Genomic DNA, 24,299 nt, shown 5'->3' on the forward strand with positions numbered 1-24,299 from the left:
CGATTCAAAAATTTGAAGTGTATTAACCTGTGACACCCATTTAACGAGATACGCTTCGTATTCACGCCGCAATACTGCCTAGTTTTGTCATCAATTGCTCGATTCAGATCCGTCTGCCATGCAAACCGGGCCTTCGTATAATGGTTGGCTCTATAGCCCTGCACTATTGTATACAGTTTGGAGATAATGCACACCGATGAGACAGCTTTTATCACATATGTAAGTGAAGCAACCTCAGGTGATTCTTCTAAGTGAGGGCCCAGTAGGTCTTTCAGCGAGTGTTTCACCCTGTAAAATTGAAATTGCGTCAGTGCAGTTGTTGTTTGTCCCTCTAGTCTCATGTCTTTCCATGATATCACTTTGCCTTCGTCAAACAGCTCCCCTATGTAGACAGCAGAGGCTTACAGCAGAGCGGAGCGGCACAGAGGTTCTACACCAATATTTGTTCCAATGTCCGGTGGTGGGGCCAGCAAGCCTAGGCTTCCCAAATTCAGGCCCGAGCTACAGCAGTGTTCACAAAGCATATTTTAAGGGATAAGTGCTGGGCCATAGAGCACATGATGTTCAAAGGTCTCCCTTCACTAACTTTCCTATGGCCTGCAGGCCCATGCTGCCTGCCAGGCACGTTCACCCATCTTCAGGCTGGAGCCTCTCAATCAATGCTTTGGGTGCCGCGTGGCCCTCTCCAGGTCCCCGGCTGTCGATGGCTCACACCAAACTGGCCCCGCAGACCCCCTGGTGAGTCAGGCCTTCTGCTGCATCGGGTGATTCTGTAGTCCTTGCTGCTGCTGCACACTCACAGTCAAGTTCACTGGGCCTGCGCAGCATGCACGTCTGTTTGCGTTGTTTCACCTCCACGGGGCTCTGGCAGATACCTCTATGCTGGCAGGTCACTGCGATGTGCCACCAGCGAGTACACTGATATCTCGACCCGCCATCACTGGCCAAGCATGCCGCTCACCTCAGCCCGGCCTCCAGATGACTGCTCATGCAGCAAACCCATTGTAGGCCGTTTTTGCTCCATTTACAGCCCCAGGGCTCAATTTTCAGGGCGTTTGTCACCTTTGCTCTCAATGTGCATGGCCCCCAACATTGAGGAGGCATTCATGCCAGATGACAGGATTACGAGCAGATAGTTTCTCCCGGCCGGCAGAGCTGCACTCAGGTGTGGCCTTCGTGTTGTGGGCTCTCTAGTGCCACCGCCTTACTGGTTGAAGCCTGAATGACCAGGCTTTCTGCGGTAGGATGTTTAACAAAACCAGGATCCCCAGGTGCTGGCCTGTGGTGCCTGGGCTCCTGCCTATTCGCTGGCAGGCAGGAACTGAGCTTTGTCCAAGGGTCCTTCAAGGTACTGGTGAGGGCCTCATTAAAGGGGAGCTGGAGTTCAGATGTGGCTGGCCCAAGCTGCAAAATGTCCTTAAGGATGTTCCTTTTGTTCTTAACATGTTGGGAGAACTGTTGTACTTTTTGTAATCTTGTAGTGCAACTGTAGTAGAGATTCTGCTGAAGTTGATTCAGCGTCTGCCATTGGAATCTTAACCAGATCCTCTCCTAGCATCTATAGCATGATTTGACATGGAGGGGCCGGACAGGTCTTAGAGCTGGGATGGAAGTCTGTACCAGAACAGGTATGAGGCCCAAAATGGTTCCCAAGAGGTCATATGGCACAGAGGATGGATCTACCTTTGGTAACCCAACTGAAGGCCCATGCAGTTACTTGGGTCCGAAGACATGCCAGAGGAAACTGGAAGAGTGCTAGAAATCTGCAGCATGGCCTCTTTGAAGCCTGCAATCTACTGCAGAATCACCATTGGCTAGAAAATCTCAGGACGCACTAGGATCATTTGTGGAATCAGCTCCACGACCGTGGCCTTAGAAGGAGACTGACTTGCATCATAATTAAATAAATATTTAAATAAACACAGCCGCTATAGATAAAGCAGACCGCCATTAGTGATTCAAATAAAAGGGGGGGTCGTGCTGCAACGTAGTGGGTGGAATAGGGGCAAATCATTTAACAAAATAGTGTTAACAGCCAATATAAAGCAGACCGTGTAACAAGACAAGTAAAAGGTCCAGTCGTTAAGGGAGGTTACAAATGCAGACACGGTGGTACCAATGAGGGACTAACAAGCCTATTCAGGAATGAAAAGTAGCGCTTTTGCAAGGACGGTAACAGGAGCCAATTGAAAAGATGGGTGGAGCTTCAAGTCCCTACCTCCATACAGCATGCCTCTCAGAACAGCGCATGCGCTGCCAAGGCTCAACCGAAAACGACTAGGTGCAGAGGGTGAAAATTGGAATGATAGTATATATTTCCCTTTCTTAATAGAAACAAAAAAGGCAGTGTAATCGAGAGATAGGAGGAGGGAGTCAGTCGAAGAGCATGTGTGCAGAGAGAGTGAATTCTGCTTAATAAAACACAACAGTCATTTGTAGAATTATTTTATTTTAGCAATCCATTTATTTTTACCTGCAGAATAAATTCAGTCAAATCCCTGAATATGTATAAAGAAAGAGGAGACCAGTAGACAACATATCAACACAATAATTATAATATTTAAAAGAAAAATAATCCAAAATGAGTTGCTACAAACAAGAAACCCGTGACGGCGCAGTGCTCAGGTATATCAAAAATGCAAAAGTGAAGGTTAATAAATGAAGCACTGAAAACAAGGAACACATTTCTGTCAGCAATGTGGTATCGGAGATTAAAGAAAGATTACATATTAAATCTCAAGAAAACCCCTTATGAGATGGCAATGACGGTCCAAATCGCGTCACAATCGATGTTTCAACAGTGGGAGTGATTTTGCAAAGGATCACCATCCTATTGCCTGATAAGTCACTGCTTCTAAAAGGCTTGCATCGCTGGAGCGAGGTTAGTTTCATATGAAAGTTGCTTGAAACGTGCCTGAATCTTACCAGCTCTTCCGGCCTTTCAAATTTACAAGCTGTCAAGAAATGGCCCTCTTTTCCTACAAGCCAGATATGTGACAAGCTGTTCTTCAGTCTCACCTGATGACAGAATGTGATGCCTTTACTTGGGATCCCAGGGATGTCATAAAATACCGGGAACTATTGTCAGTTAATGAAGTTTACCACTGATGTCCTGAGCCTCAATACAGTTGCACTCTGACTTTTGGACCAAGTACTCCTTTGTACACTTGACTGTCGCAAAGTGGCGGGTTGAGCAATGATGGCTTGTTCCATGCGGTTGTGTAGGGTTATTTTATCTTGTGTTTTACTGATCTTCAAAAGCAGCAGAAACAGTAAGATCATTAAACATAGCAGTAGGTTACAAAAACTCAACATAACCTATTTAACATTTCCAAGGGGTCTACTGTTCAGCAGAAGACAATATCATTTATCACTTTGTCATCAATACCCATTGAGAGGGAGAAGTCTGTGACACCATTTGTGGTTTCCCAGCAGGACACCAAAATTGAGGAGAGGCTGTAAAGTCATACATTGAGGATAAAAAAAGGTTGGAGTACGACGATGAAAACGTTATTTGTGTTTCGATCGCTTGAGCTCTTGGCTGCCTCTTAGTTTTATCAACATGCTTTGTGATTTATCCCCTTCTGGGTAGGAGGACTCCAAGATTCTGGCTACAAAAGCCAATCACCCGCAAAAGACACTGTTGTTGAAACCAACTCTGGCAAGCTCCCTCTTTCAGTCGTAATTGTCCAAAAACCTGCTGACTTGTCTAAGTTAAGCATGTCAAATTCTGGATTGGAAGAGACATTTTGTCCAACTATGGCAATGTCTGGGTTTTTTGGATTGCACCCTGGTATTTTCTTTCGGACAGATATTCTGAAAGGTCAGCATTAATAGGTTTTCCGCACAAGACGACGCAGGTTTGTGCCATTGTCATAAATCTAATATCATTATTTACTGAGTATGACTGATACTTTTGGATCACATGCCCTCGCCTGCATAGCGCTGCATTGTCTTTAGGGTGGATTGTGAGGTGCTTCATGGAGTCATGTGAAGCTGTGCTCTGCAGTCTCTAGCTTTGATACGAAGCGTGACACATTTACTGACATTTGGATATCGATACGCCCTTTCCCTCTTCAGGCAAGTTAGTTAATATGTATTTTTATTTGGTGGCCACTATCTATGAATATTTTAATTTGTGTCTGCCAAGACTTCATAATGCTCAGTTTAAAAAGATTAATTTCTTGATTAGCCATTCAGCGAACAAACAAGAGAGTAGCTATTAGTTTGAAACAGGCTGCTCTCATGAAGTTTTACACAAATATTGTTTTTAAATACCTCATGATATTCTAAGAAGATATTTCATTTACAAAAGTACTTCTTTAATTGTTTAGTAACCATTTATTTTGCTACCTAAGTCAAAATAGCATTGAAGGAGCCATTCATTAGGGGTTTGTGTTATATTAGACGTTGTATGCTTGGGATGAAGATATCGTGCACATAAATCCCATGTTGTGACAGGGTTGCCTGGGAAGAACCAGACCAGTGGGAAGTCAACACACGTCATAAAAGTCACTCTTAAAGCACCTAGTGATATACATAAACAGTGGTGCGCATGTACCATCCCAGACATCTTTACATAGTGCTAACTGTTGGTTGACCTACGCTTCAATCTAATTTGCCTGCTTCTTATTCAGTGGTTTTCATGAATCCATCTCCGGTAGAGTAGCTATTTTGCCACCCATTAGTTTGGATGATTTCCACTGCTTGCATTAAGGGAACTACTTTTCAACATTTTAGGTCTTGATGAGACAGTACATGCCTGTTGCTTGTGATACATTTTGTTAGCTTGCACTGCTTCCTTTTTGGGCACTACTTTTTAGGTCTTGCATGCCGACAGCTGTGAGAAATAGTGTATTCTATAAGGATCTTGGAGCCCGCCCCTTGTTTGCCAATCGTTGCCGTCTTTGTCACTTGTATTTGCGGCCAGCTGTTGCCGATGTTACTTCCTATTCTTTCGTTTGAAGCAAGTACTGATTGATTTAGCTGGATTAGTGTCCTTTCACTTTCCATCCACTGCTTGCTGTGATTCATGTACTATTTTTTTTAATCTTACCCCCACCTGCTGCCTGTGTTACTTCTTCCACTACTAGCCCCACCCTTGTCCATGTTTTTTCTCCCTTACACGCCCTACCCGTGATCATATAGCTTCTTTTCGCACACCCCCACCCTCTCCATTGTTTTCTGTGCTGCCCCTTACCCCCCCCCCCCCTCCACTCTCCCCCGCCGTAAGGAAAAAAATGCAGCATGACTCGGACAGTGCTGGCCAAGTAAGTGTTTTCTTTTGTTACCATCCCGTTTTCTCCTATCGTCCCACTGTCCGTGTTACTTGTTCCCACCCTACCTCCCACTGTTCGTGTTGTCCACCCCTACCCGCACTAGTGTTTTTTTTCTAACTTTACTTTTAGCCATGGTCTACAGCCACGCTGCCATATAACATGGCTAAAGACATTGGCAAAGCAAATAGGTTTCGCATAGGCGAGAGCTATTGGTTTTGACAATGCTGGTTTCTTTTGCTGAAGCATTCAATTCTAGTGCATGCCTTTTTCAGCAGTCTCCCTCGTGTATTCTTTCCCCTTGTCTTGCTGTTGCCCTGTGCGTGTGCTTCCTACCCGCCCTTTTGTGCTTATTCCCCCTGCCCTTGCAATGCTTGTTCTCACTTGTGATTCTCGCCCCAGTTTCATTTTGCGCACTTGCACCCATGCTCTCCATCTTCATTCCCCCCACATGCTCTGTGTTGCTTACCCTCACCTGTGCCCTCAGTGTTCATTTCCTCACCCCTGCCCCTTAACCCTCACACCCTCCGGGGTGTTTGCCCTCCACTCACCCTGTGTTTTGCTTCCCCTCTCTTCTGTGTTGCTTCTCCCCACCGGGTACACCATTTTTTGTTTTTTCTTACCGATCCAACTCGGTTTGGCAAACAAAATGGAAAAAAAGCACTTGTGTCGTTTTGTAGATGTGTGCATGTCTGACCTACGGAACGGCCGATCATCGAACGCTTTTTAAAAAAAAAAATTAAAAAGCCATACTACACAAAATCCTTGTGGGATATTTCCTTCAAGAAATCATTCAACCCACCTGAAGTAACACAACAGATTTGAACACTCCTTTGGTATCAGCACCACCGTACGCTGGACGAGTGTCACTGTTCATGGATTCATTGACGTAATAAGCTGACATCACCTGGGATTTTACTAAATCTCCTGAGAAGTACTTTACCATACACTCTTGTGCTACACTCTCAACCAGGAGAATTGAGTTGTAGATGGGGCCAGTGGAATTCAGTGGCCTTAGCGTTTTCCACAAAAATATAGATTTACTACAATTACCACTTTACCCATCATCTGACTAATTTGCAGATTATAAGAAAACTAATATTGTTTCTAGCTCAAACAGATAAAAAGTTTCTAAAAGCGCAGCAGCAAAGTTGCTGATTGATGCATTTAGGTGTTAAACTGAAACGAATGAGATGAGTTCTTTGCCCAGGCACTAATAACGTGTAAAAATAGTGAAGTAATATTGTTACAAAATGTGTAGCATTACCCCTCTTAATTTTCATTTTCTTGCTCCAAAATTTAGTCAACTGTCACATAATTTGGTCTTCTCCTGCCACATAATTCCAGTGTGCCATGGTTCTAGTCCTAGTGTAAGAGAGGGGTGGAAGCCCCACTCAAATAACACACACAATCCTTGTCAGCGTGAACCTCAAAAGTTACAAAATTAACCTGTGCTTAACCCTCTGGTAGCTTCGCACAAAGCAGACTTAACTTTGAGGCAGTGTGTAAAGTTTTTATGCAGCACTCAAACCGTTATAAAGTGAAAATCCCACACAAAAAGAATTCCAAAATAATTTAGAAAAATAGAGTAGATTTTAATAAATAAAGAGACACCAAAACGACCAAAATCCAATCTCGAACCGGAGATGTGAGTTTTTGAAATGTTAGGTGGAAACGGTGCCAACAAGCACCACTTGCAGTTATCTGGTCTCGCTGGGCCAGCGGAAGTCACATGTTTGGCCCAAAAGTGATGGAACGCAGGTTGTATACAGGGACCAAGTTAGTCCTGCTAAATTGTTACCTTCTCAAGACAGCTTGAAGAGTTCAGTTTGCGTTGGTGGGGGCTGCAAATGTGTTGTTGAGAGGAGAAGCATAGCGGGCGCCGCAACGATTGGTGGTGTAGCCCAAAGAGTGGGGCGTCGCGGTCATCATGTCAGCACAAAGTGCAGGTCCTGTGTTGGCGGTCATTGCGGACTGTCGCTGTGGCCCAACCAGCAGGTTCTCCTGGAGCTTTGCATTGGCAATCGTCACAGGCAGTCTATTCTCAGCACAAAGAGGTCTCTTTGAGGTCAGGAGTAGTTCAAAACTTCTTTATCTTCATCTTTTCTTCAGGAGTTGTACACTCTGATTCCAGCCAATGACCTGGGACGTATGGTGCACCTTTTAGGGATCAGGAGAGACCAGTTTAGACTTATGAATTGTAATAAGGTAACCCAGTGTTAGGGAGAGATAGCCTTACAATAGTGAAAAACGACTTTAGGAGTCTTTCAGTGCTGGGACCTGTAAAACTTAAACACATATGTCCTATTTTTAAATACCATGCACTTTGCCCTATGAGCCCTGAGGGCCTTCCTTAAGGGTGACTTTTAAGTATTAAAAACGAAGCTTTAGACCTAGCAAAGGGTTTATTTTGCCATGTTGAAATAACAGTTTAAAACTGCACTACAGGCTGCTTTGACGGACTTGAGACATGTTTGAAAAGTTTACTTTACCGGAGTGGCACAATTTGTGTTGCTGCCCACCAGTAGCATTTAATTTACAGGCCCTGGGTACATGTAGTACCATATACTAGGGGCTTAGAAGTAAATCAAATACTCCAATCATACCATGGTTTCATGGGAGAGGTTAGCAAGGAGAAAGTGCAGAGTTCTAAAAGTCAACAAAAACGAGTTCAGCAGAGAAAGGGAGAGGAAGGCAAAAATCTGGAGTGACCCTGCAGAAAGGGCCCGATCCAACGTGACCCTCCTCCAGCAAAAAGCTAGGTAGACTAATCAATATCTTGATGGGCTTCCCTCCTCAGGCTGTAGAACATGAACAATGGCCCCCCTTCTCATCTGTGGATCCCACCTGTGAGACTACTAACTTCAGTTTGCTCACATATGTGTTCCAGTGGGCAGACAGTACCACCATGGCCAGCAACGTGATGTAGCCCATTCACCCCTCGGGTCAGACATTTGGCCCCAACCCAAGGAAAACTTGGTGTATAAGGACCACAACCAACAGAGGCCACTGACGAGTATCTATGTCAAGAGCCAGGCCTCGGGCTACCCACTTCCAGGTGAAGGAGGATCCTTGTGGGGTACTTGGGCAGGCATCACTTTCAGTATTGGAGCCAGCAAGGAGTTCCCTTCTTGCCCCTGAGGTTTCCCTGGCCTTTGCAGATTCTCAGAGTAGAGTAGGGTGCACCACCCTTGGGTGTTGGGCACCCTATTTCCACTCTGCTTCCCACCAGCTCAGGTGAGGTATCCTGAGACAGGCCTCTAAGCTCAGGGCCTGCACCACAAAGCTCAACAGGTGCCTGGCAAGGTAGGACTTTCAGGAGGGAACCATCACTCCTCTCGAGTGACACATTCGGTCTGTCTGGACACAATGAATTCGGGTTTGGACTGCATCAAGACCGGACTTCATTGCTCTGATAGGTCCAGATTAATTTCTTGAAGAACTTTGAAAATTGATACATGATATGTAATTACCACTTGTGACCGCCGAGTCCACTTTCTATTTCCCTCTGTTTATATACGACCAGGTACCATGGCTTCCTGGACACGACTATCTGGTTTATCCTCCGAACCAGCTGCTGCATGCAACAGCCTATTGTGAATGTCTCCCAGAACCAGGCTTCAAGGTTAGATTACCTGCCATTTGTGGCCCTTGATTGTCTTTCAGGCCTCCTTGAAAACTCAAGTGAAAGTAGTGGCCAACATTGAGTAGGTCACAATCAGGTTGCACAGCTGTATACACATAAGTACCTTAAAGTAGTACACTCCCACCAAAGTAATCAATTGTTTATCCATTTTATTTTCTCCTTCTTGTTCAACACTTATCTTATTTTCCATCACGTCAAAAGATGTAAAATTCGTAAATTAACTTTTAGCATATTACTGTTCTTAGTATTGCCCGTCCAGGCCTATACATGAACTCGTTCCGAATTTTGGAATCCTCCACTCGATACGATACACATCTACTCAATGCATTTCGGTTTGAAATAAACCTTCATCAGGAGTATCTACACGTTAAAAATACGTGTATGAGTCACTTACATTTACAACCCCAGTGGTATCAACAAATGTAATTGGCCTGACTTCCCTTGTTTCTTTTGTCCCATCCGGTATCGACTACAAGTGCCTGTAAAACCCAATTCCATTCCCTTAAACATCTCACCATTCCCAACTAAAAACTTCAAATCATGACATGTGACCCCCTAAAAAAAAACACAGTGGTGAACATTACTTGCTTTTTATTAAAAAAAAACATTAAAAAACATTGGCCTTAACCCATGCACCCTAAATCAACGGACTCTCTAGTTGTCTTAACCACCATCGACCTCTCATCACCTCTATCCTGCTTGCCTACCCCCCAAAGGTACTAACCCATTATCCGTCACAGATTTAAACACCATGCCCGTTCCCCGTGCATACCTGATGTCTAACGTGCAGCGCTTTGCCTTCCTCAAACACACTCGTAGTATCTTAATTAGCAACCATGGTGACTCACTCAAACTATAAATAGATGTTGCTCGCCCCACCTCTAGGGTCATGAAAACTCGACATGTTCAATTTTTTTGCAGTCTGGAGCCTCTGTTATCTGTTTTGAGTATCCAGCTCAATTTAGTTAAATATTGAGATACGCAACTTTTTATCCACATAGTTTCCCACACGCCCCATCCGGTGGAGGAATAATCAGTAAGCCGGGTTTTTGATTACCATGTTGCTTGAATTACACAATATATTAATTTCTTTGTTTGTGTACTGGGTTTGCAGCAATGCTTCCTTCCTTCCTATTTGCTGCCTTTTAGCACCACCTCACTATCAGTAAAAGTATTTCGTGTTACACATATAGCCTTTTAGTATGGGATATCAAACGTCATGACCTTACTTTCAGTTTTGTTTTTATGTTTCAAGTTGTAATTTTAATTTCATATTCATGCCTCCTTTTTTTGTTTGTTCAATTCATTTAGTTGTCTTCTGTCCTGATGATCCTTTAGTTGTGATGAATCGAAATGCCGTCACTTGACCCATGTTGTGTATAGTTTTTATATGGGCAGTGTCCATAATTGATAAGTATATTATACACTTTGCACTATTGTATCAACGATTGAGCACTTTCTCACCACAATAAATATTTATTATTGGATTTAAGTTGACTAGTCCCGATTTGAATTTTGAATAATATAAAAGTTTTGAAAAAGGAAAAGAATCTTCATTTCTTTGTCATTACGTTTACCATAGGGACCGATGTTCCTAATAACATGACATACCCTAGGTACCTACGTAATCTAGGGTTGCACAACACTTCTGTCAGAACTGGCAACCCCTGATCCACAGGTCCTCCCACCATGAACTGTCTCCACCTCCTGTACCTGCATCCGAGCCTCCGTACTCTCTATTTAGGAGTAGTACCCCCAGAAACCTGCGCTTTCAGCACTCCCTGGATGACCTTCCCTCCATCTCTTCGAACACCGTGGTCACTGGGCATCTGGGGACTGAATGTGACCCTCTCCTGGGCCACTTTCTCGCCAGAACCTTGGGAAAGTGGACCCTTCTGTCTCTAATGGACTCTTTATTGCCACTGCCACCATTGCTAGTGGACCCTGAGAGTTGTTTTTTTAGGTTCAGCACTCAGCCTCACTCACCTCTGGCAATGCTTCAAATCTGAAGTTAAAGGTAGCTGTATTTTTGTGTATCTTCTGGAGCATTTCGAAAAAGCCAGTCATTAGGTTGGAGTAATCTCAGAGGGGGGGATGTATTCTGCCTCCTTTCTCCTTCCGGTGTTTGCCTATAGCCACGTCGAGGGTTGAGGCATCATGGACAGTTGCCCAAAGTGGGTTGGCTGCCACTGAATGGGTTTTCAAAAAATGTCCTCGACTTCATACTTAGATGTCCCTCTCTTCGCTACTCCTACCATACATTTTGTTATGGAGACGTTAGGTAAAGAATGTTTTGTGCGCTTCCACCATAATCATCCCTCAAACCAGGCATGGTCTCTGCAGCGGCCAGCTCTCCGAAGAACACCATGCTCTCAGCTGCAGAGTCTAATGCAGCAGGCAATGTATCCCCAGAATTATCTGCCAGCATTTGTCCCACCAGTGTCCCAAGGTGCTGCACGATCCCCTCGGGGTTTTACTCACTCTCTGCTCAGGTTCTTAAAGTGCCACAAATTTTCTTTCATATTCTTGGCAAAAAGTTGTAACCAATTGCTTTTGGTCATCTCTCTGGTGAAGCATGCATGTCTGAACTTCATATGCCAAATGTCACACAGTTGCAATATTAGCCACCCTACAGGGTGGTAAGGGGTTAAGGGGTTAGACACAATCTGAAACAGTTTACCCTTTCCTCTGTTGAAAAAATTGCAACTGGAATAAAAAGTGGGTCAACAGCTCCCAGTTTTATATAGCGATGACAGACAGGGGCTGTGGATCCCCAGTCTGATTTTTCAGAACTGGGTTGGGTCAGTTCCCTTTTCATGAGTCCTCCTTAGGCTGGCTTTCTTTGTCTTGAGTGAAGCTCCTCATAGCAGGATGCACCCACAAGAGGTGTGAGCAGTCTGCAGTCTATTAACAGTCACATCTGTCTATGTAACACCCTGACAACAGATACTGCAGTCCCACGCTTCACTTGTGTGTCCACCAAATGGCAGTTTCAGGAAGACTAATCAGCAGGCTGCTGTATCAGATAGGACCTAATTGAATTTTTATGGGAAAGTCTGTTTCCTATCACCACCTTTCAGTGTCTGGGTTCATCCCCTCAAGTCTCGAGAACGTCAGCAAGACATTTCCACCGTCTGGGAAAGCACCCTCACCTCCATCTTGTGCACATGAACAAGCCAGGCATACATAATGGAAACCATGGGCCTGTGTCACTCGGGCACTTATGTACACATGTACATCTCGACACTAGGATTCTGGGTTCCTCATGACCAGCACAATTTTGGATTAATACGGAAGTATGCTCGCATTCACATGATTAGGAAAAAGACTTGGTCAGAGTGCAACATGTATGCAAATGTGTGGTAGGAACAATAGTCCTGCTGTCACCATGAGGGTTCACTTGTTATCCCCCTCCTGGTTCAGGACAAGTCCAGAACCCATCATTATTCAAAGGAAAGCCTAGGTCTTTAGAAAAACACTGGATTAACGTGAAGATGAGACCAAAATGGAATAAGCAGGGTAACATGTAAGGGACATTCCCATTCCAACAAAGATGGTCTCTACCTTTTGCATTTCCAGGGCCCCTCGAAAGCTGTATGAGTAAGATGACCACGCCATCACCTCCTGTTCTGGTCTTGCAGCCCTCCAGAGACCAGTTGAAGAATGGCTCTGGACATTTCCAAAGAAACAGGAAAAGGTGGGCTGGGTAATTATCACTGGGACTAGATGAAAGGGGCTTCCGCCAACATACTTTGACAAATTGCTGGGAGATAGGAGATAAGTAAGCGCAAGCTCAATATTGGGAGCCTCATGTAATGAACTCCACCATTCACTGATGCCGGTACGCAGGTTAAACTAACACATGTGCATACAATCTTCAAATATGGCTCAGAAACTGTGGAGGTGAAGGAGCCGAGTAATAGGTGAATGCACAAACTTTACCTGACTAGAGCTGACAGGTCCTCCCTTCATTTGGGTTCAAATATTAAGGCTTCACCCCTGACTATAGATTATGCTGCCACCAATGTCGGTCTCACAGCCTGGGTCGACAGGGCAGTGGCCACTTTCGCTAGGAGCGGTGCCTCTCATCAGCATTTCCCTGATGTCTCACAAAAGTACAATGGAAGTACACTTCCTTCTAGCTGGAATAGTGAGATCACTGGGCATGAAAGATGCACCACTCTCCAGAACATGTGCTATTTAGAAGACTTGTATCTCTAGATGGATATATAATCCTGTCAGGAAATGGGTTTATTTCTTGATGGCGAATACATCTGAAAGAACAGTAAGGCCACGTGAGACTTGGTAACATGTCGAGCATGATGGAAATTTGACTGACCGTACTACAAGTTACATCCTATTACGAAAGCTGAACAAGTTAACAGGTTTGTTATACAAATCGATGTGTGTGGAGATTGTTTATTTAATGTACTTTAATCTTGTTGATGTTTTCAATTTGCTTTTGTTTGCTATTCATAATCTTTACATAAAGACAGTTGAGGTAAAGACATAAAGACAGTGGAGATAATTGGATGTTGCTAAATGGTCATACAATGCAACCAAATTTTCCGCAAGTAAAAAAAAAAAACACACACGTTGTTTTACTACTGATTGGGTGAATGTACAAAACATGCTTCTGCTTACATCAGAACACTATGTAGTATAGCTGCAAACCTAACAGAGAGATGTACAAATCTTAAACTTTGAGACACCAGTGTTATTTATTACATGTTTCTCTAAAGTACACACTTTCTTTTCATTTATACAGTTCCCTAGAGATGGTTTCACCAGGTCCACAGGATATTATTCCCATACAACCTACCTCTCTTCCAACTTTCAGGGTAACCAGTAACCCCATCAACCCATCGCCTAACAAAGCAGTGATGCAACCCATGCCATCCGCCAACGAATTACAAGATGGAGTATTTCTTCAAGCAGCCTTACCGCCACCAAAGGGAGGACAAGAAACACCACGCCATCAGTTGTTTTTGAGCAGTCTAACATCAACGGATAATAACTTCACAACATACATCAATGCCGATTCACAGTTTTCAATAAATAGCCTAGCACAAATGCTGGCCCTCAATGGCAATGGACAATCTGTAATAGCACAACATCCCGGTACAGTCATTGCCACTGTAATTAGAACTGCAGAGCCCAACACGATGAACCTCAAGGAGGAGGTGTTGAGTGCTCAGTACATTCAACATTTTCTCTCGGGTACAACCAATGCAGCTGGAAAAACAGTGCTCAACAATGATTCCACAGCAGAAATGGGTCAACCCAATCCAAACTATCATCAGTTAAACAATGTTGTGTTAAACGGTTCCCAAGACACCAAACGAATGCAAAGCAAGCTCGAGACTTCTTCTAACTACGAGAATATCACTAGAACAAATATTGGCCTGACTCCAGTTGCTGAGTTAGAACTAAATACAGACTCCTCAGTTCTTCGACAATCGGAACATGGGCTTGGTTTGCACGGAAACTTTTTGGAAGTCCCAATTACTTCTCAGTAGCATTGCAACAGCTCCTTGACTAATAATCTCTTAATTTTCAATGCATTCTTCAACAGTGCACCAAGCAACAGAAGGGTGACCAAAGACATCCAGATCAAATATTAAAATCTATCTGTTCTCTCCTATAGGGTATTTAATTGCTTCGAGAAAAAGATTTAGTTTACATGTCATCTTGAGATCAGGTCCTCCATGCGGAACACAAGATTAAATAAAATAGTAACATTTCAAGTGTTTTTGAAGCAGCCAACAGCACTGTTTTAAAAAAAGATATTTTTTTGTTGATTGTGTTATAGAACATTTATTAATTTGCCGTTTGGGCTTTGTCAATTCATGTTAAAGTATGCACTGCCGTTTCAATTACTTTTTAGAGCCAGTATCTCATTAATTGTTTATCAAAAAGTCTTTGTTCTTCGGGCTCAGGTTCCCCTTAGAATTACAATTTGTCTACATCTTGGGTGTTTTCTGTTCCTTGTCTTTTAGCTGTCTCCAAAGAGAAGTATAGCTCACACTGTGTTAGTCCTTCATAACACATACATTTATGCAGTCTTGGTTTCTGTGCATTCGCGAGGAGGTCTTTATAGTTTCCCACTCTAACACAACTTAACAACTGATAGTTTGTCCAACAACACCAATACTGAACCTGTAGTTTGTTTTATTGCATTGTCTACAATACATCTGAAACAAATAATGATATATGATCCAACACTTAGAATTGTTTTGAGAAGTTAAATTCAACGGGACATGAAAAAATCATTTTCACAACTGAAATACAAAGTTTGCTCTGCATACTTCAGGATGTCTATTAGACAACATGAACTCTACAAATAAATCATTCGCATCCTCCTGCCATCTTAGGCACTTTGAGAGCCATTCACTCCTGCCATCTAGTGTGGGGCTCGAACGTGTGCAATTCTTTTTTCCTCAAGGAAGTCTTTTGAGTCATGAGGTACAGTAACTCCTATGACTGGTAATGTGCATTGGCTCCATTGTTAGATTGTTTCTTCTGCCGTCTGGTTCGGACGTACATCACTAAAGCTCTGGGTTGATGCCACATGGTCCACATCATCAGGGCCTCCTGGTTCTTCCACTCCTGTTGGCACGAGACAATTTGTCTTTTTGCAGTTGGTTCGCCTATGTCGGTTCTGCATCCAAGATCCTGTCGACACCCGGTTGGGGCCTTCTCATCAGTCTTCGTCCTCGAGAATGCACAGACCGTGATGGAAAGTCAAAGTACCTGTGGACGGATCATCACAAGGTTTGCAACCTTTGCTTGCCGCTGGAGAATGATGAGAACTTCTACCCACCTGCCTCGCTTTCTGATTTAAAAAAAAGACCCTCAGGTACAGGCAAGATCGTTAATTTGCTCAATGCATAGTGGGGCAGCAACAAGATGATGACACCCACACATCTTTGGCGAGGACATCGAAGAGTAAGCAGAAACCAGTCTTTCTTCTGACCAGACACTTCCCTCCAGCCAATAAGTTCTCCCTCAGCCCCTGACACCAAAGACCAGCAGCCCTAGCCGGGCCAACGTCCGAAGGCGTTGACCGTGAGAATGATTCCACAACCTGGTTCACATCGACCCCCACCAACAGGTTGAAGACCGATTTCCGGGGGTCAGATTTAAGGCCCACAACTCAGCCAGCATTCTTCTGGTGCCCCACTGCCTCCCAGCCATGCACCGAACTGTCGTAAGTGTTTGCATCCTACTCTGACTCCATTCCCTGTTCGAAACAGCCACATTAGACCCATCCTTCCTCTGCACCGATGGCTTTCTTGACGTTAGAGCTGAAACAGCATTCTGTGTCAAAACCTTCCTCGAAGCTGAAACCTACTTTGGCGTTCAGCTGACCAACAAAAATTAATTCCTCTGTAGACTCTGAGAAGCATGAACAACCTATTCTGCAGCTCCTCCATGAGGAGTTCGACATTCAGCAGAAACAATCTTCTATTCATCTGCAAATGGGGATGATTTCTGCATAAACACCAACACAGGTGCAGGAGACTGTTCCTCACAAAAGGAAGGTTACCTTTGAGGAGCAACTCGCACTGGAGCCCTAACTACCTCCAAAGCCCAGGAAACACCAAGACAGGGGCATCAGGTCTCTCCCTTCTCACTCCCCTCCGCCGTTCCTCCTTCTCTACCACATAGTCCAACGTTGCCAGCGGGTTTCCCACATTCATTCTATTTGGAGGGGGATGGAGGGGGGTGGGGGTTAGCCTTTCAGATCCTCTGTTACCCTTCTGACATTCCATATAACCCCGAGCCCTGGGATGGTCCCTGGGCCGAATATAACATTGTCCCCCAAGGGGACAGTGACCTTGACCTGTAACCCCCAAAGCCATCCCCTCCAGATGACACCACCTCTTCTCATGAGGTTATTTACAGGGCAGCCACCATCCACAAGGTAGACCTTCGCACAATTCAATATCGCTCCATGCATAAAGGCACACTCAGGACACCTTCAAGGACCCTGTGAAGCCCAGAGTGTTTACTCTGAGGGCGGATAAAAAGTATAAGCCCTCCTCTTGGACCCAGCTTACATACAGAGTCCACTATCACCAGACTTGGTTGTGCACACTGCACTTAAGTGAGCTAATGCCCAAGGTACTGGTGATGCCCCACCGCCAGACAAGGAGTAAGAACATAGACGTGGCGGGTAAAAGAGTGGCCACATATCTGCCACCCATTGGCATATCACCAACTCTGTCAGCTTACTCTCCAGGTGTGATACGGCCCAGAAGGGGGACCTGATCCACAGCTGGCACAAGAGTTAGTCGCAGAGGGCCAGACTATATCTAATTCTACCATTAGGTGTGCTGTGGATGCAACTGACACCGCTATCAGAGGTATTACCTCAAGCATCCTCATTTGCCGTCATGCGTGGCTTCGCATCTCTGGCTTTAAGCCAAAAGTCCAGCAGCATCTGATCAACCTGCCTTTTGACAAGAAACACCTCTTTGGACCACAGGCTGATCAGATGCTAGAGAAAATCAAGAAAGACATAGCTAAGACAATGGGGGATCTTCCGCCCTCATCACCACATGGGTCTTTTTGTAGGTCCCAGTTTTGTGATGGCGCCAAAACCACCTCTCCGGAGGCTTCCACCTTCTATCATAGGCATCAGTAAACCTTCAGGGATTACTCCCGGGGTGCCTATAGAGGTAATAACTCCAAATGCAGGGGTAGAGGGTGTGCGGCAAAGGGGTATGCTTCCACCAAACAATGACTTTCCTAGACCACACAACACCTGTTGGGGATGCCTGCAGGGGTTCCTCACATGCTGGCAAACAATCACTTCAGATCAAGGGGCCATTTTCATTGTAAAGCAGGTTTCCTGTCTAAAACTCTCTGCTCCACCACCAAACAGTCCTTCACCCTGCGCAAACACTACCTCTCCACAGAATATCAGCGCTTCCTACAAGAGGAAGTACAAGCGCTCTTACTCAAAGAGGCCTTAGAGCCTCTTATGCCACACCGGCGTGGCAAAGGGTTGTACTCCCTTTACTTTCTAATCCCCAAGAAAGATGGGTCCCTCATGCCCATCCTCGACTGGCCCCTCAACTAGTACATCCTGTTGGAGCATTTCCACATGGTCGCACTTTAAGACGTCATTCCTCTGCTGCAACACAGCAACCAAATGACCGCCCTGGACCTGAAGGACATCTATTTCCACATTTCCAATTCACCCTTTTCACCATCGCTATCTCAGGTTCGTGGTAAGTGGACAGCATTTCCAGTTCAAAATCCTCCCCTTCAGGGTTAAGTACGGCATCCAGAGTTTTAACAAAATGCCTTGCAGCGATAGCTGCTCTTCTTCAGAGGAGCAGCGTCCACATCTTCCCTTACCTTAATGACTGGCTGATAAAGAGTGCATGCAGGCAGCAGTTCTAGTTCCACACCCAGATAACTTTAAATCTTTTACACCATCTAGGTTTCAAAGTCAATGTGGTCAAGCACCACCTCCAGCCCCTTCAAATACAGCCCTTTCTATTGACAGTTCTCATTTCGGTTACCAGGAAAAGCTTACACCAGCCCTGCACAGGTTCAAGCCTTCCAGCTTCTGCTGCCTCTTTTCTAGCCAAATTGCCTCCTAATGATCAAGACTGTAATGCACCTCCTCGGCACAATGAATTCCTGCATCACCATTGTTTCCCATGCTCGCTTAGATATGCGCCCACTTAAAGAGTGCCTAGTGGCACAGTAGCCACAAGTGCAGGGTCTCAGCACCCAGCGCTCTCTGCACTGGCAGAACAGCAACAACCTGTTGGCAGGGCAGGCCCTTTATTGATCCGGTTTCCCAAATGACCATTACCATGCATGTCTCTGTCATGGGCTGGCATCTGCAGATGTGACCATTCAGGTAATGTTGACACCCCTCAAACAGGGCTTCCACATCAATTACCTAGAGATAATGGCAGTCCAATTAGCACTCAAGAGTTTCTTCTGCCAGGTACATCGCAAGGGAGTTTTAGTCAGAACTCACAAATGACTGCCATGTACTACCTTGGGAAACAAGGAGGCACGCTCTCTCCCCAGCTCCCTGCGTAAGAGCACAGCACTTGGTTTTGGGCGATTCACCACAGAGTACATCTGTTAGCAGAGTACTCCAGTAATGGACAAAGATTTAGCAGACCTGCTCAGCAGGATATGGCAACAAGTCCAAGAGTGGGAACTCCACCAGCGTTCCTCGACTAATATCTGTTCGTGGCTGGCGAAAATGCCAAATGCCCAAGCTTCACCTCCAGGGTTCAGCACCCACAGTCTTTGGGCAATGTACTATGGGTGAACTGGCCAGGGATATTTGCCTATGTTTTTCAACCTCTCTCACTACTTCCGTACATGGTCCGGAGGCTCTGGCAAACATCTCTCAACCTCATCTTCCTCCATGGGCCAGACAAATGTGGTTCATGACCCACCTCGAGTGGTCTGTGGTCACCCTTGAGAGATTGGTCAAACCTTGTCACTCAACACCAGGGCACAGTTAGGCACCTCAACCCTGGCCAGCTCAACCTTGCAATTTATTTCCCGCGGTCCTAGAGTTTGGTCACCTCAGTTTACCTTTGAAATGTATGTCCATCCTTAAAGGCTGGCTTTCCCACTGCACAAGCTTGCTGTGCAACAGAGTGGAAAAGGTTTTTCCATTACTGTCTACCACAACACATTAATCCACTTAATCCAAAAGTGCAAACCATTGTTTGCTACCAGTTTCATTTGAAACTCTCAGGTCTTGCTTACATGTCCATTTGTTTACATTTGGCAACAGTTGCAACAATTTTTACAGAATAGGGAAAACACTTCATTGTTAGAGTCCCTGTCATTAAAGCCTTTATGGAAGGTCTTAAAATGGTTATCCCCCCAGGGTGCCCATGGCCCATATATGAAATCTCAACCTAGTCCTACCTGGACTCTTGGACCCTGATTTTGAGCCTCTTCACTCTTGCCATCTCCAATTTCTAACTTGGGAAGTTGTGTTTCTAGTTGCAGTCACTTCCCTCAGGTGTCTAAGTGAGCCCCAAGCCCTCTCTTTAGAAGAACCCTTTTTCCAGGTTAACAATGAAAAAGTAATCCTTAGAACTAACCCAAAGTTTCGGCCCAAGGTGGTTTCTCCCTTCCACCTCAACCAGACAATTGAGCACCCGATGTTCTTCCCACACCTGGATTCAGTAGCAGAGAGAGCCTTCCATGCACCAGACGTTAAAAGGATCCTTAAGACTACATAAATAGTGCAAAATCATATCGTAACACACAAAAACGTTTTTTTTTTTTTTTGTTTGTTTTTTTTAAAACCTTTATTGACATTTCACTCAATTACACATACGGGCCTACAACCCCCGGGGCCGGCCGCTAAACAATCAGAATAACAAAAAGCAGGTATATCACAGTCAGTACCTCGGGGAGCAAAATCTCGACGCTAACATACTCTCAGTCTCTGAACAGCCCAAGTAGGAAACCAGGATAATAAAGGTTTATATTTTATAATAGAAAAGGATGGAAGGATCAGGTGCCAAACAGTTTCCCAGCAGCGAAAAATGGCAGGCAGAACGATAAACGTAAACAATACACAGCAGTCTATCTAAGCTATGGCGCTGAAACAGGAAGTTCAGGATGTGGAGGAATGACACGGCCATTTGCGCCTGCAACCCCCTGCCCCAAGACCCAGGAAACTCCACGGAAATTATGGCACTCCGGAAACAGCAGTGATTAACAACAAAGGAGTACTACCATGCTGATCCCAGAAAAGACAAAGAAAATAAGAGAGGAAAAAGAGGCCATAGAAAAAGGAGGTGAAAGACTAAAGGATCCCCCCCCCCAACCCCCCACCCTGCACCTCTGCAGATGGGTACGCCCCCCCCCCCAGCAGTGTGCCTGTCGCCCCGGAACCAGACCCGAAATATAGAAGAAACAGAGAAAAGAAGTGGGAAAAGAGCCCCCACCAGACGGGGGGGCAGAAAGAGTATTAATAAACTGGAGGAGGGCCTACAAAACACGCCCCCGGTTTCTCCCTCCCGCACCACACGGTTTCCCATAAAGCATACAATAATGAACACAAAATCGACCCTGTCAAAGAGGAGTAAGGAGCATTACACGCTTGGTACACTATCAGTTATGCCGTGCGAGCACACAACTCCCGAGCCCGCCCGCCTAATAGGTGACCACCTCGGAAGGGTCAGCATCATCCTTGGCCACTCTTTGCAAACCCACCCATGCATACCCCCCGTCCCAGTGCCATGTCCAATGTTACCACGAAGAGAAGTGTCCAACAAAACTCAGGAAGCGACACACACAGGTAGGGTAGAGGGCTCCGAAGATCGACACAGTCAGCTCTAGGGAGGATCGTCTTTCCCGATGCCGAGCCAGGATTTACCCTGCACACCAGGCCCAGGAAGGCGGAATCAGCCAGGGCAGGCGACCGTTGCTTGGACGTTGCCTGGGTCGTCGGAGACCGCGCACGGGACAAGGCCACCACCCCCCACTCAGGTCCGAAATCTCCGGAACAGACCAAATCCACAGCCAGCTGATCGCACGTTAATATACTGTCCGGAGGGTCCAGGCGTGCACTATTCACAGGGGCGGCCACGACAATGTCCCCCCGTGCGCGGCGTGAGAAGTCCCAGTGTACCTGGGGATAGGCAGGCGGCAACTGTTCCAACGCTGATGTCACTCCATCAAGCTTGCTCCCCAACACCCAGGCTCCGTGAATCAGGGTGGAGTGAAGGGCACCGAGAGCCCTGAGAAGGTCACCGTACCCCAGTACAGCTCCCGGCGCTCGCTCCGCTACGCTCCTCAGAGTCGCACCCTCCCAATCCTGCTGCAACCCGGTGTACAGGATGATGGGCTCTGGCGTACCAGAATGGCTGCTGGGTAGATCCATCCCAGAGCGGGACCGGGGCTCAGGCACAAGCGCCTCGGGTTCCATGGCACCGGTAACTGGGTTCCGAGGGCAGGCAAACAATGTGTCCGGTGTGTGGTCACGGGCCACAGTCGTCCCCACCACGGACCAGCGCCCGCGAAAATCCGGGAGCAGCCCGCAAGAATCGGGACAGGTTACGGGCGGCGTCCGGGCAGCTCACCAGCGAAGGCTGAAGCAATCACCGGAGAGTCTTGGAGTTGCCACCTCGGGCACGCACTCGTTCAGCTATGCTTAGTGGTAGGAGCGACCACGGCGAAGCGCAGTCTGACATTCGCACCACTCCGGTAGTCCGACCCCACCCAGTCACCAAAGGCCGTTGTTGTTGCACTGCCGCCCGGCCACGGCGTTCACTGGAGGTCCCGGCTCCGGGGCTACGCAGGCCGCAAACTTCAGACGGACATTTCTCCGGCGGTACCGCTGCCAGAAACTTCGGGGTCACACGGCCAGTTGCCGCTCGCGTTCACCAACACTGGTAGATAGCGCAGGCTAAGGATCTCGTGCAGGATATATGTGCGGGGTGCGGAGGTTCACGGAGCCGGGAGCCTACGCTGCCGTCCCGGTCGCCATCTTGGCTCCTCCCACACAAAAACGTTTTGAAGTCTTCCCTTAACCACACAAAGGCAGTACCATTTCAAAAGCAGGGTAGCTCGGTGGTTAGGTAAGTGCACTCAAACCTGCTATGCCAAGACCAAAAGACATTGCCCTGCTCCAGCTAGGCTGCACTCTACACATAAGAAAGTAGCCTCCATTGCTTTTCTGGGTAATATCCCAATAGCTGAAATCTTTAAGGCAGCAACTTGGTCCACCCCACACACCTTCACCAATTACTACAGTGTGTATGTTCTAGCATGCTAACAGGCTCATGTTGGCCAGGCTGTACTACATACACCTTTTCAATCTTCTGATACACCCTCTTGCTAACTACCTCTTGGGTAAGAACTGCTTTACAGTCTATGCAGAGCCTGTGTATCTACAGCTGCACATGCCTCAAACGAAAAATGTTAACCTGTAAACATCTGTTTGTGGCAATGTAGATTCACATGCACCCACCCTGCTCCCATGAAGCTTTCAGTTGTTGCAGATGCTTTTCTTTTTTCATCTCTATATTTACTTGCATGGCCATCTTCTTTCATGTCTGTTCTCCATTCTATCCTTACCTGCCACTCGGGAAAACAATCCAACAATGGAGCCCATTCACATTACTAGTCAAAAGAGGAGTCACCTTCAGACTCAAAAGACTTCTTTGAAGAAAAACAAGTTGCGCACGTCACAGCCCAATACTAGATGGCAAGAGCATGTGAATCTACAGCACTACATGCTACGAACTGAAGCTTACTATGCAAGTAACATTATCTTTCCCCACCAGCAGTTGGTGTTTAAATACACCTATCCATCTTTGATTGAAAAGGCATCTGAACTAATGGCACTATGATTAGAACTGGGATGCGAAAAGGAGAAGTGCTATCAACAAAGTCTGAAGCCAAGACATTGGTAATAAAAAATATTTGAAAGTCTGTAAAGTACATTAGCAATTATCACTTGAATCCCCACAAAGTAGCTGTTTGTTTACAATATTTTTGCACACAACTGCATTCTTCCCATTGGTTTCAAAAGCCTTCTGGTGCAATACCAAGTCTCTTGGATGCGTGCTCAAATACTTCCATTTTTATGAAGAGTCTCACATTTAAACAGTGCTTTTCTTGGTTGACACTTAGCGTCTGCTTTGAGTTTCCACAAGGATTCGCACTACTTACCACCTACGCTTAAAGATATCTTTGTCTTCTGCATGCAAGGTTGAAGGTAAAGATAACCATGAAAAGAGGCTTGTTTTTCATCTCCTTTGCAACCTCACTGCACAGTAGAGTTATGTTCTTCGTAAGAGGCCCCTGCCAGCCAAGGAATGATATCTTGGTGCCTGACTATGCCAGGTCTGATTTCCTACGAGGAAGGGTTTACATTTTAAAATGTATATTTTGAAGACCAAGCATCAGCTTTTTCTCCTCACTTGTATAGATATATATAGATTTTGTGCACAGCAAACTAAAAAAAAATGCCAAATGTCATTTATTTGAAAGTGGTGAACATGCTTTATAAAAAAAATAGCAACAGCAGAAGGGAAAGCAGATTTCAGCAAAGGGCAGATGTCATTGCTGTTGATAGTATAATTGTTTTACTGTGCTCATCCTTGATCGAGAGTGCTGAACCTTGTCAATGAATGTGTCGATAAACGTGGTCCAGGTTTGAGACACTAACCAAAGCACATTCGTCACGTAGTCTCTGCTCCTGAAGTGAGATTTGCGTTCTGCACATGGGTATCAAACTCGCACATTATTATAATCTAGACCACAATAGAGTATGCCAGGAAGCATCTATGTTGCGGAAAATGCCATGTTGTCGCAACAAAAACCACTTATACATTTGGAGGGAATGTGCCAACAGAGTG

The 24,299-nt window shown here is 45.6% G+C and overlaps 1 protein-coding gene across 4 annotated transcripts in view; it reads left to right on the top strand.

The window, feature by feature from the left end:
• The window catches only part of ELF4 (E74 like ETS transcription factor 4), a 289,452-nt gene extending 268,756 nt beyond the window's left edge, over nt 1–20,696 (top strand). For 3 of the 4 annotated variants that reach the window (XM_085607647.1, XM_085607645.1, XM_085607646.1), the window contains exon 10: nt 13,691–16,707. In XM_085607647.1, the coding sequence (XP_085463773.1) occupies nt 13,691–14,441 (751 nt within the window). In that variant the 3' untranslated portion in view covers nt 14,442–16,707. Of the gene's footprint in view, nt 1–13,690 lie in introns of all 4 variants that reach the window. The other variant, XM_085607648.1, reaches the window with a different exon arrangement.
• Nucleotides 20,697–24,299: the final 3,603 nt, after the last annotated feature.

This window comes from Triturus cristatus, chromosome 5_2 (genome assembly GCF_964204655.1).
Source record: "Triturus cristatus chromosome 5_2, aTriCri1.1, whole genome shotgun sequence".
In the NCBI taxonomy this organism is placed as follows: domain Eukaryota; kingdom Metazoa; phylum Chordata; class Amphibia; order Caudata; family Salamandridae; genus Triturus; species Triturus cristatus.